Source organism: Chiloscyllium plagiosum, chromosome 3, assembly GCF_004010195.1.
Source record: "Chiloscyllium plagiosum isolate BGI_BamShark_2017 chromosome 3, ASM401019v2, whole genome shotgun sequence".
NCBI lineage: Eukaryota > Metazoa > Chordata > Chondrichthyes > Orectolobiformes > Hemiscylliidae > Chiloscyllium > Chiloscyllium plagiosum.
The window spans coordinates 136,681,439-136,695,612 of NC_057712.1; the positions used below are offsets into that span (position 1 = coordinate 136,681,439).

General features: G+C 59.9%; 1 protein-coding gene across 1 annotated transcript; it reads right to left on the reverse strand.

The window, feature by feature from the left end:
- Window positions 1–11,794: 11,794 nt before the first annotated feature.
- On the reverse strand, window positions 11,795–13,114 carry LOC122540203 (uncharacterized protein FLJ40521-like). The gene has a single exon (XM_043675586.1). It carries the CDS (start codon window positions 13,112–13,114, stop codon window positions 11,795–11,797), a length of 1,320 nt encoding a protein of 439 aa, XP_043531521.1.
- Between the last annotated feature and the right edge of the window lie 1,060 nt (window positions 13,115–14,174).

Sequence of the window (14,174 nt, forward strand, 5' to 3'; positions counted from 1 at the left end):
GTCAAATCTACTCCAGATCATCACTCTGGCCTCAAATTCCCTGCAGTATTCCCTGGGCGGCACAGTGGCTCAGTGGTTAGCACTCATATCACCAAGGTCCCAGGTTCGATTCCAGCCTCAGGTGACTGTCTGTGTGGAGTTTGCACAGTCTCCCCGTGTCTGCGTAGGGGTGCTCTGGTTTCCTCCCACAGTCCACAGATGTGCAGGTCAGGTGAATTGGCCAGGCTAAATTGCCCACAGTGTTAGGTACATTAGTCAGAGGGAAATGGGTCTGGGTGGGTTACTCTTCGGAGTGGACTGGTTAGGCCGGAGGGCCTGTTTCCACACTGTAGGGAATCTAATCTATCAACTGTTCAGTCAGATGTAATTTCAAACCTATCTTTCAATCAAAGGATAAAACGCAGTCTTCCTACTCTCTTAAATCGTTGCTCAATTATTTGAACTAATAATTGCCAACACAAATCCTTTAACATGTTATTTTGCACAAACAAGAACTAAGTTAAAAGGAAGGAGCAAATTCCTCAATGTTTACGCTGCTTTCAACACAGACACTGCTTTGAGGATCAGCAGCTTTATAGTTGTTCCAGTTGCGCTCAGATAAAAATCAAGAGCAAACCTGGAATATTCTTGGTCAGTATCACATTGAACCTACCACCCAATCAGTAATCTCCATGTTCTGGTATTTCTTGGCAACGTCATGACTGAAGAGAAAGAGGTGTTTGTGATGACTTCGCCCATACCATACCTAGTCCACATTCAAATATATCTGCCTTTGGTTCAAGTCCAAGCTTCCGAGTAAATCAAATTAATTACCATCTGTGGGGGTACTCTCAAAGCAGTTGCAACACAGACCTGCCCTCAGTACTCAGGACTACAGAGTGGATTCCCAGCCTCTGCTTCCTCTCCCTATTAATGATTCCATAGGCAAAAAAACTCAGGAAAGAGAGCTGCTCACCCGAACTGCAGCTGGACTTAGGGCTGGGAAAAATGACAACATTCTATTGAAAACAGGTTGTAAAAGCAGCACTTTGAAAAGACAAGAAGGATTTACAGAGAGAATTCCAAAGCTGATGGCATGGCCAACAATGGTAGAGTAATTTAACTGGGGGATGAGCATGAGTTAAAGGAGTGAAGATACCTTGGAGGAGGTTTGAGGAATTGGGAGACCAGTCTGCAATTTGAAAACAGGAATGGGAGTTTTAAAACTGAGGCATTACCAGACTCCATATGGCTCATGGAATGTTGGTGGAACAGGATTGCTGGGATACAAACTGCGCAGCTTTGGTTGTGGAGTGGGGGAGGGAGGGGGTATTGAAAAGAGGCACGAGTTCATTTCTCTAAAAGTCACATCTCTGAAAATCTCCTAACGCCCCCCCCCACTCCCCCAATTCCTGAAGACAATCCAGCCAATCCTCACTTCCCTCATCAATACACAACGTAATACTTACCACAATGTTTCAATTTGTCCGCGATCATTCAAAAAACCGAAGCAGTCTATTCTCACACACTCCGGTCCTCATCTGACTTTGCTCTTCTGTCAAACGCTCACACACTTTGAGAGACTCTTGCTAATACCCTGCCTTCAGTGGGTTAGGACACTGCGGATGTTCACTCTCTGAGGATGGAAGCAAGCCATCATCCATTTCAGTTCTCCAAATTACAACCCACATCCCTTTATGTGTCAATTCTCAGTGACCAACCCACCCCCCCACCACCCCGTTTCCCCTAAAGATCTTTTGTTACCTGGTCTGCATGGCCTTTTATCACGAGTGGAGTCTCAGCGTCCCAGAACACCCTTGCCCCATACAATAACAGGGGAAATAGGGAGAGGGAGCAATCGACACAGCCTGCCCCACTACTTAATACAATCTGGGCTGATCCCGAATTTCCATTCCACTCTTGTACCCGCTCCCTGGCTTCTCCCATTCCTTGGTGTCTGTCCATCTTAGCCTCTCATGTTTTCAATGATGTAACATCAACAACACTGGGGCGGAGGGGGGGTAGAAAATTCCAAAGACACACAAGTGTTCTACATCACTCACTACGGGTGAAGACATTTACCCCAATTTCAGCCCTGAACCAGTCAGCTCCTCATTCAGACGTTGCTCTCCCCCTTGTTTTAGATCACCGCCCCCCCCTCCAGCAAATGCAATCTGAGGGAATGGTGGCTCAGTGGTTAGCACTGCTGCCTCACGGCGCCAGGGTCACCGGTTCAATCCCAGCCTCGGGCGACTGTCTGTGAGGAGTTTGCACATTCGCCCCGTGTGGGCGTAGGTTTCCTCCGGGTGCTCCGGTTTCCTCTGACAGTCCAAAGATGTATAGGTCAGGGTGGATTCGCCATGGGAAAGGCAGGGGTAAATTGGGGGGGATGGAATGTTGTTTGGAGATTTGGTGTGAACCTGATGGGCTGAATGGCCTGCTTCCGCCCTGCAGGGATTTTGTTCCTTGATTCTACGCAAAATGACGTTCACTCTGCATCCCAAACAAGCTCCGAGCTGTTGGAAGGAAGGGTTTTCTGAGGACCTCTGGATTACTCCAACATAACTTGACACGATTATTGTATTCCTTTTGATGTCTTGGAGATCATAATGTAGTTTCGAGGTGTGGAAAAAATTTGATTGATAATGTTGCAAAGTGTCTGTGCCACCTTGCCAAATCCAGATGCCATCTCAAGGTAAGGTATTCAGGGCAAACCTACCAGCCTGGGAACTGTCCAAGCAGCAATGTGCTGCACAATGCTAGTGCCCAGGGTGGTCAGGGCTGAGTACAGTGCCAGGGATCTCACGAATGTCAAACGGTGATGGTTTGATGTGGGAGTGAATGAGTGTCGCACTGTCAGAGGGTCAGTACTGAGGGAGTGTTACACTGTCAGAGGGTCAGTACTGAGGGAGGGCCGCACTGTCAGAGGGTCAGTACTGAGGGAGTGCAGCACTGTCAGAGGCTCAGTACTTAGGGAGTGCCGCACTGTCAGAGAGTCAGTACTGAGGGAGTTCCCCAATGTCAAAGGGTCAGTACTGAGGGAGTGCCCCAATGTCAGAGGATCAGTACTGAGGAAATGCCGCACTGACCGTCCCGAGGGCACTGACCATCCTGTGGCACTGACCGTCCTGAGGCACTGACTGTCCCGAGGCACTGACCGTCCCGAGGTCACTGACCATCCTGAGGCACTGACCGTCGCAGGATACTGATAGTCCTGAGGGCACTGACCGTCCCGAGGGCACTAACTGTCCTGTGGCACTGACTGTCCTGAGGCACTGACTGTCCTGTGGCACTGACCGTCCTGTGGCACTGACCGCCCCGAGGGCACTGACCGTCCTGAGACACTGACCGTCTCGAGGGCACTAACTGTCCGGTGGCACTGACTGTCCTGAGGCACTGACAGCCCTGTGGCACTGACCATCCCGAGGGCACTGACCGTCCTGAGGCACTGACCATCCCGAGACACTGACCGTCCCGAAGGCACTGACCGTCCCGAGGCATTGACCGTCCTGAGGGCACTAACTATCCTGAGGCACTGACTGTCCTGAGGCACTGACTGTCCTGAGGCACTGACCGCCCTGTGGCACTGACCGTCATGTGGCACTGACCGTCCCGAGGGCACTGACCGTCCTGAGGCACTGACCGTCCCGTGGGCACTGACCGTCCCGAGGCATTGACCGTCCTGAGGGCACTGACCGACCCAGGGCACTGACCGTCCCAAGGCACTGACCGTCCCAGGACACTGACCGTCCCAAGGCACTGACCGTCCCAGGTCACTGACCGTCCCAGGGCACTGACCGTCCCGAGACACTGACCGTCCTAAGGGCACTGACTGTCCTGAGGCACTGACCATCCCGAGACACTGACTGTCCCAAGGGCACTGACCATCCCGGAGCACTGACCGTCCCAGGGCACTGACTGTCCGGAGACACTGACCATCCCGAGGGCTCTGACCGTCGCAGGACACTGACCGTCCCGGAGCACTGACTGCCCCGAGACACTGAACGTCCCGAGACACTGACCGTCCCGAGGGCTCTGACCGTCCCAGGACACTGACCGTCCCGGGGCACTGACCGTCCCGAGGCACTGACACTCCCGAGGGCACTGACCATCCCGAGGGCACTGACCGTCCTGTGGCACTGACCGTCCCGAGACACTGACCATCCCGGGGGCACTGACCGCCCCGAGACACTGACCGTCCCGAGACACTGACCATCCCGGGGGCTCTGACCGTCTCAGGATACTGACCGCCCCGAGACACTGACCGTCCCGAGGGCACTGACCATCCCAGGACACTGACCGTCCCGGGGCACTGACTGCCCCGAGACATTGAACGTCCCGAGACACTGACCGTCCCGAGGGCTCAGACCAGCCCAGGACACTGACCGTCCCGGGGCACTGACCGTCCCGAGACACTGACACTCCCGAGGGCACTGACCATCCCGAGGGCACTGACCGTCCTGTGGCACTGACCGTCCCGAGACACTGACCATCCCGGGGGCTCTGACCGTCTCAGGACACTGACCACCCCGAGACACTGACCGTCCCGAGGGCACTGACCGTCCCAGGACACTGACCGTCCCGGGGCACTGACCATCCCGAGGCACTGACACTCCCGAGGGCACTGACCGTCCCAGGACACTGACCGTCCTGAGGCACTGACTGTCCCGAGGGCACTGACTGTCCCGAGGCACTGACCGTCCCGAGGTCACTGACCATCCTGAAGCACTGACCGTCCCGGGACACTGATAGTCCTGAGGGCACTGACCGTCCCGAGGCACTGACCATCCCGAGATACTGACGGTCCCGAGGGCACTGACCATCCCAGAGCACTGACCATGCCAGGGCACTGACCGTCCTGAGACACTGACCGTCCCAGTGCACTGACCATCCTGAGGCACTGACCATCCCGGGGCACTGACCGTCCTGAGGGCACTAACTGTCGCGAGGCACTGACCGTCCCAAGGGCACTGACCATCCTGAGGCACTGACCGTCCCGAGGCACTGACCGTCCCAAGGCACTGACCGTCCCAGGGCACTGACCATCCTGAGGCACTGACCGTCCTGAGGGCACTGACTGTCCCGAGGGCACTGACCATCCTGAGGCACTGACACTCCCGAGGGCATTGACCGTCCCGAGGGCACTGACCATCCTGAGGCACTGACCGTCCCAGGACACTGACCGTCCCGGGGCACTGACCATCCCGAGATACTGACCATCCGAGGGCACTAACTGTCCTGAGGGCACTGACCGTCCCGAGGCACTGACCATCCCGGTGCACTGACCGTCCCGAGGCACTGACCGTCCCAGGGCACTGACTGTCCCGAGGAACTGACCGTCCTGAGGCACTGAGCGTCCCGGAGCACTGACCGTCCCGGTGCACTGACCATCCCGAGGCACTGACCGTCCCGGGGCACTGATCGTCCCGCTGCACTGACCGTCCCGAGGCACTGACCGTCATGGGGCACTGACCGTCCTGAGGCACTGACCATCCCGAGTCACTGACCAACCTACTAACTGTCCTGTGGCACTGACTATCCTGTGGCACTGTCTGCCCTGTGGCACTGACCGTCCTGTGGCACTGACCGTCCTGTGGCACTGACCGTCCTGTGGCACTGACCGTCCTGTGGCACTGACCGTCCTGTGGCACTGACCGTCCTGTGGCACTGACCGTCCTGTGGCACTGACCGTCCTGTGGCACTGACCGTCCTGTGGCACTGACCGTCCTGTGGCACTGACCGTCCTGTGGCACTGACCGTCCTGTGGCACTGACCGTCCTGTGGCACTGACCGTCCTGTGGCACTGACCGTCCTGTGGCACTGACCGTCCTGTGGCACTGACCGTCCTGTGGCACTGACCGTCCTGTGGCACTGACCGTCCTGTGGCACTGACCGTCCTGTGGCACTGACCGTCCTGTGGCACTGACCGTCCCAAGGCACTGACCATCCCAAGGCACTGACCGTCCCTAGTGCACTGACCATCCCGAGGCACGGACCATCCTGAGGCACTGACCGTCCTGAGGGCACTGACCGTCCCAGGACACAGACAGTCCTGAGGGCACTGACCGATCCAGGGCACTGACCGTCCCAAGGCACTGACCATCCCAGGACACTGACCGTCCCAAGGGCACTGACCACCCTGGAGCATTGACCGTCCCAGGGCACTGACCGTCCTGAGACACTGACCGTCCCGAGGGCTCTGACCATCTCAGGACACTGACCGTCCCGAGACACTGACCGTCCCGAGGGCACTGACCGTCCCAGGACACTGACCATCCCGAGGCACGGACCATCCTGAGGCACTGACCGTCCTGAGGGCACTGACCGTCCCAGGACACAGACCGTCCTGAGGCACTGACTGTCCCGAGGGCACTGACTGTCCCGAGGCACTGACCGTCCCGAGGTCACTGACCATCCTGAAGCACTGACCGTCATGGGACACTGATAGTCCTGAGGGCACTGACCGTCCCGAGGCACTGACCGTACCGAGGCACTGACCGTCCTGAAACGCAGACCGTCCCGAGGGCTCTAACGGTCCTGTGGCACTGACTGTCCTGAGGCACTGACCGTCCTGTGGCACTGACTGTCCTGTGGCACTGACCGTCCCGAGGGCACTGACTGTCCCGGGACACTGACCGTCCCGGGGCACTGACCGTCCTGAGGCACTGACCGTCCCGAGGGCACTGACTGTCCTGGGGCACTGACGGTCCCGAGGGCACTGACCGTCCCGAGGGCACTGACTGTCCTGGGGCACTGACCGTCCAGAGGGCACTGACCGTCCTGAGGGCACTGACTGTCCCGAGATACTGACGGTCCCGAGGGCACTGACCGACACGAGACACTGACCATCCCAAGGCACTGACTATCATGGGGCACTAACCGTCCCAGGGCACTGACTGTCCTGAGACACTGACCGTCCCGAGGGCACTGACCATCCTGAGGCACTGACCGTCCTGAGGGCACTGACCGTCCTGAGGCACTGACCATCCCGAGACACTGACCATCCTGAGACACTGACCGTCCTGAGGGCACTGACCGTCCTGAGGCACTGACCGTCCCGAGGTCACTGACCGTCCTGAGGTACTGACCGTCCTGTTGCACTGACCGTCCTGAGGCACTGACCATCCCGAGACACTGACCATCCTGAGACACTGACCGTCCGAGGGCACTAACTGTCCTGTGGCACTGACTGTCCTGAGGCACTGACCGCCCTGTGGCACTGACCGTCCTGTGGCACTGACCGTCCCGAGGGCACTGACCGCCCCGAGACACTGACCGACCCGAGACACTGACCGTCCCGAGGGCACTAACTGTCCTGTGGCACTGACTATCCTGAGGCACTGACTGCCCTGTGGAACTGACTGCCCTGTGGCACTGACCGTCCTGTGGCACTGACCGTCCTGAGGCACTGACCGTCCCGAGGGCACTGACCGCCCCGAGACACTGACCGACCCGAGACACTGACCATCCTGAGACACTGACCGTCCGAGGGCACAAACTGTCCTGTGGCACTGACTGTCCTGAGGCACTGACCGCCCTGTGGCACTGACCGTCCTGTGGCACTGACCGTCCCGAGGGCACTGACCGCCCCGAGACACTGACCGACCCGAGACACTGACCGTCCCGAGGGCACTAACTGTCCTGTGGCACTGACTATCCTGAGGCACTGACTGCCCTGTGGCACTGACTGCCCTGTGGCACTGACCGTCCTGTGGCACTGACCGTCCTGAGGCACTGACTGTCCCGAGGGCACTGACCATCCTGAGGCACTGACTGTCCCGAGGGCACTGACCGTCCTGAGGCACTGACCATCCTGAGGCACTGACCGTCCTGAGGCACTGACCGTCGCGAGGGCACTGACCGTCCTGAGGCACTGACCATCCTGTGGCACTGACTGTCCCAAGACACTGACCGTCCCAAGTGCACTGACCGTCCTGAGGCACTGACCATCCTGAGGCACTGACCGTCGCAAGGGCACTTACAGTCATGAGGCACTGACCATCCTGAGGCACTGACCGTCCCGAGGGCACTGACTGTCCTGAGGCACTGACCATCCCGAGGTCACTGACCGTCCTGTGGCACTGACCGTCCCGAGGGCACTGACCATCCCGAGGTCACTGACCGTCCCGGGGCACTGACTGTCCCGAGGCACTGACCGTCCCGAGGCACTGACCGTCCCAGGGCACTGACTATCCCGAGGAACTGACCGTCCTGAGGCACTGACCATCCCGAGGCACTGACCGTCCCAAGACACTGACTGTCCCAAGGCACTGACCGTCCCAGGGCACTGACTGTCCTGAGGCATTGACCATCCCAGGGCACTGACTGTCTTGAGGCACTGAACGTCCTGAGGCACTGACCGTCCCGGGGCACTGACCGTCCCGAGGCACTGAATGTCCTGAGGCACTGAACATCCTGTGACACTGTCCGTCCTGAGGGCACTGTCTGTCCCGAGGCACTGACCGTCCTGAGGCACTGACCATCATGGGGCACTGACCATCCTGAGGCACTGACCATCCCGAGACACTGACCATCCTGAGACACTGACCGTTCGTGGGCACTGACCGTCCTGAGGCACTGACTGTCCCGAGGGCACTGACCGTCCTGAGGTACTGAACATCCCGAGATACTGACTGTCCAAGGGCACTAACTGTCCTGTGGCACTGACTGTCCTGAGGCACTGACCGCCCTGTGGCACTGACCGTCCTGTGGCACTGACCGTCCCAAGGGCACTGACCGCCCCGAGAAACTGACCGACCCAAGACACTGACCGTCCTGAGGGCACTAACTGTCCTGTGGCACTGACCATCGCGGGATATTGATAGTCCTGAGGGCACTGACTGTCCCGAGGGCACTGACCATCCTGGGGCATTGACCGTCCCGAGACACTGACCCTCCCGATGGCACTGACCGTCCTGAGGCACTGACCTTCCCGAGGGCACTGACCATCCTGAGGCACTGATCGTCCCGTGATACTGACCGCCCCGAGGGCTCTAACTGTCCTGTGGCACTGACTGTCCTGAGGCACTGACCGCCCTGTGGCACTGACTGTCCTGTGGCACTGACCGTCCCAATGGCACTGACCGTCCTGAGGCACTGACCATCCTGAGGGCACTAACTGTCCTGTGGCACTGACTGTCCTGAGGCACTGACCGCTCTGTGGCACAGAGCGTCCTGTGGCACTGACCGTCCCGAGGGCACTAACTGTCCTGTGGCACTGACTATCCTGAGGCACTGACCCCGAGGGCACTTACTGTCCTGAGGCACGGACCGCCCTGTGGCACAGACCGTCCTGTGGCACTGACTGTCCCGAGGTCACTGACCGTCCCGAGGCACTGACCGTCCCAAGACACTGACCGTCCCAAGGCACTGACCGTCCTGAGGCACTGACCATCCTGAGGCACTAACCGTCCCGAGGGCACTGACCGTCCTGAGGCACTGATCGTCCCGAGGGCACTGACCATCCCGAGGTCACTGACCGTCCTGTGGCACCGACTGTCCCGAGGGCACTGACCATCCTGAGGCACTGACCATCCTGAGGCACTGACCGTCCCAAGACACTGACCGTCCCAAGTGCACTGACCGTCCTGAGGCACTGACCATCCTGAGGCACTGACCGTCGCGAGGGCACTGACCGTCCTGAGGCACTGACCATTCTGTGGCACTGACCGTCCCAAGACACTGACCGTCCCAAGTGCACTGACCGTCCTGAGGCACTGACCATCCTGAGGCACTGACTGTCGCGAGGGCACTTACCATCCTGAGGCACTGACCATCCTGAGGCACTGACCATCCCGAGGGCACTGACCGTCCTGAGGCACTGACCACCCCGAGGTCACTGACCATCCCGAGGTCATTGACCGTCCCGGGGCACTGACTGTCCCGAGGCACTGACCGTCCCGAGGCACTGACCGTCCCAGGGCACTGACTATCCCGAGGAACTGACCGTCCTGAGGCACTGACCGTCCCGAGGCACTGACTATCCTGAGGCATTGACCGTCCCAGGGCACTGACCGTCCTGAGGCACTGACCATCCCGGGACACTGGCTGTCCCGAGGCACTGATCGTCCTGAGGCAGTGAACGTCCTGTGACACTGTCCGTCCTGAGGGCACTGTCTGTCCCAAGGCACTGACCGTCCCAGGGCACTGACCATCCCGAGGCACTGACCGTCCCAAGACACTGACTGTCCCAAGCCACTGACCGTCCCAGGGCACTGACTGTCCTGAGGCATTGACCATCCCAGGGCACTGACTGTCCTGAGGCACTGACCGTCCTGAGGCACTGACCGTCCCAGGGCACTGACCGTCCCGAGGCACTGAATGTCCTGAGGCACTGAACATCCTGTGACACTGTCCATCCTGAGGGCACTGTCTGTCCCGAGGCACTGACCGTCCTGAGGCACTGACCGTCATGGGACACTGACCGTCCTGAGGCACTGACCATCCCGAGACACTGACCATCCTGAGACACTGACCGTCCCATGGGCACTGACCGTCCTGAGGCACTGACTGTCCCGAGGGCACTGACCGTCCTGAGGTACTGACCATCCCGAGATACTGACCGTCCGAGGGCACTAACTGTCCTGTGGCACTGACCGTCCCGAGGGCACTGACCGCCCCGAGACACTGACCGACCCGAGACACTGACCGTCCCGAGGCACGGACCATCCTGAGGCACTGACCGTCCTAAGGGCACTGACCGTCCCAAGGCACTGACCATCCCAAGACACTGATCGTCCCTAGTGCTCTGACCATCACGAGGCACGGACCATCCTAAGGCACTGACCGTCCTGAGGGCACTGACCGTCCCAGGACACAGACAGTCCTGAGGGCACTGACCAACCCAGGGCACTGACCGTCTCAAGGCACTGACCATCCCAGGACACTAACCGTCCCGAGGCACTGACCATCCCGACACACTGACCGTCCCAAGGGCACTGACCACCCTGGAGCACTGACCGTCCCAGGGCACTGACCGTCCTGAGACACTGACCGTCCCGAGGGCTCTGACCGTCCCAGGACACTGACCGTCCCGAGGCACTGACTGTCCTGAGGCACTGACCGTCCCGAGGCACTGACCGTCCTGAGACCCAGACCGTCCCGAGGGCTCTAACTGTCCTGTGGCACTGACTGTCCTGTGGCACTGACCGTCCCGGGGCACTGACCGTCCTGAGGGCACTGACTGTCCTGGGGCACTGACCGTCCCGAGGGCACTGACCGTCCTGAGGGCACTGACTGTCCCGAGATACTGACGGTCGCGAGGGCACTGACCGACACGAGACACTGACCATCCCAAGGCACTGACCATCACGGGGCACTAACCGTCCCAGGGCACTGACTGTCCTGAGACACTGACCGTCCCGAGGGCACTGACCATCCTGAGGCACTGACCGTCCCAAGGGCACTGACCGTCCTGAGGCACTGACCGTCCCGAGACACTGACACTCCCGAGGGCACTGACACTCCCGAAGGCACTGACCGTCCCGTGGCACTGACCGTCCCGAGGTCACTGACCATCCCGGGGCACTGATCGTCCCGGCGCACTGACCATCCCGGGGCACTGACCGTCCCGGGGCACTGACCATCCCGGTGCACTGACCGTCCCAGGGCACTGATCGTCCCGGGGCACTGACTGTCCCGAGGCACTGACCGTCCCGAGGCACTGACCGTGCCAGGTCACTGACTGTCCCGGGGCACTGACCGTGCCAGGTCACTGACTGTCCCGGGGCACTGACCGTCCTGAGGCACTAACCGTCCCAGGGCACTGACTATCCTGAGGCATTGACCGTCCCGGGGCACTGACTGTCCTGTGACACTAACTGTCCTGGTGCACTGACCGTCCTGATGGACTGACCATCCCGGGACACTGGCCGTCCCGAGGCACTGTTCGTCTTGAGGCAGTGAACGTCCTGTGACACTGTCCGTCCTGAGGGCACTGTCTGTCCCAAGGCACTGACCGTCCCAAGACACTGACTGTCCCAAGGCACTGACCGTCCCAGGGCACTGACTGTCCTGAGGCATTGACCATCCCAGGGCACTGACTGTCCTGAGGCACTGACCGTCCTGAGGCACTGACCGTCCCAGGGCACTGACTGTCCTGAGGCACTGACCGTTCCGAGGCACTGACCATCCCATGGCACTGACTGTCTTGAGGCACTGAACGTCCTGTGACACTGTCCGTCCTGAGGGCACTGTCTGCCCGAGGCACTGACCGTCCCAGGGCACTGACCATCCCGAGGCACTGACCATCCCGAGGCACTGACCATCCCAAGGCACTGACCATCCCAAGACACTGACTGTCCCGAGGCACTGACCATCCCAGGGCACTGACCGCCCTGAGGCACTGACCGTCCTGAGGCACTGACCGTCCCGAGGCACTGACCGTCCCGGGGCACTGACCGTCCTGAGACACTGACAGTCCCGAGACACTGACTGCCCCGATACACTGTCCATCCTGAGGGCACTGTCTGTCCCGAGGCACTGACCGTCCCAGGGCACTGACCATCCCGAGGCACTGACCATCCTGAGACACTGACCGTCCCAAGACACTGACTGTCCCGAGGCACTGATTATCCCAGGGCACTGACCGTCCTGAGGCACTGACCGTCCCAAGACACTGACCGTCCTGAGGCACTGACCGTCCCGAGGCACTGACCGTCACGGGGCACTGACCGTCCTGAGACACTGACTGTCCCGATACACTGTCCGTCCTGAGGCACTGACCGTCCTGAGGCACTGACCGTCCTGGGGCACTGACCATCCTGAGGGCACTGACCATCCCGAGACACTGACCGTCCTGAGGCACTGACCGTCCTGAGACACTGACCATCCTGAGGCACTTACCATCCCGAGACACTGACCGTCCCGAGACACTGACCGTCCTGAGACACTGACCATCCTGAGGCACTGACCATCCCGAGACACTGGCCATCCCAAAGCACTGAACGTCCTGAGACACTGACCATCCTGAGGCACTGACCATCCCGAGACACTGGCCATCCCGAAGCACTGAACGTCCTGAGACACTGACCATCCTGAGGCACTGACCATCCCGAGACACTAGCCGTCCCGAAGCACTGACCGTCCTGAGACACTGACCGTCCTGAGACACTGACCATCCTGAGGCACTGACCATCCCGAGACACTGACCGTCCCGAGACACTGACCATCCTGAGGCACTGACCACCCTGAGGCACTGACCATCCTGAGACACTGACCATCCGGAGGCACTGACCGTCCCGAGACACTGACCATCCTGAGGCACTGACCGTCCCGAGACACTAGCCGTCCCGAAGCACTGACCGTCCTGAGACACTGACCGTCCTGAGACACTGACCATCCTGAGACACTGACCATCCCGAGACACTGACCGTCCTGAGACACTGACCATCCTGAGGCACTGACCATCCCGAGACACTGGCCGTCCCGAGGCACTGACTGTCCTGAGACACTGACCATCCTGAGGCACTGACCATCCCGAGACACTGACCATCCTGAGGCACTGACCCTCCTGAGACACTGACAGTCCCAGAGCATTGACCGTCCCATGGAACTGACCATCCCGATGTATTGACCATCCTGGAGCACTGACTGTCCCAGTTCATCGACCATCGCAGGGCACTGACTGTACCGAGGCACTGGCCGTACTGAGACACTGACCGTCCCAGGGCACTGACTGTACCGAGGCACTGACTGTCCTGAGGCACTGACCCTCCTGAGACACTGACAGTCCTGGAGCATTGACCGTCCCACGGCACTGACCATCCCGAGGTATTGACCATCCTGGAGCACTGACTGTCCCAGTTCATCGACCATCGCAGGGCACTGACTGTACCGAGGCACTGGCCGTACTGACACTGACCGTCCCAGGGCACTGACTGTACCGAGGCACTGGCTGTACTGAGACACTGACCGTCCCAGAGCACTGACTGTACCGAGGCACTGGCCGTACTGAGACACTGACCGTCGCAGGGCACTGATCGTCCCTAGACACTGACTGTCCCGATGCACTGACTGTCCCGTGGCACTGACTGTCCCGAGGCACTGACCGTCCCAGGCCACTGACCATCCAGAGACATTGAACTTTTGACAGTGTGGCACTCCCTCTGTACTGACCCTCTGACAGTGTAGCACTCCCTCAGTACTGACCCTCTGACAGTGCAGCACTCCCTCAGTACTGACCCTCTGACAGTGCA

Excerpts from the sequence above, each read along its gene's own strand:
- LOC122540203 (XM_043675586.1), bottom strand. The coding sequence starts at position 13,114 with ATGGTCAGTGCCTCAGGATGGTCAGTGTCTCAGGACGGTCAGTGTCTC.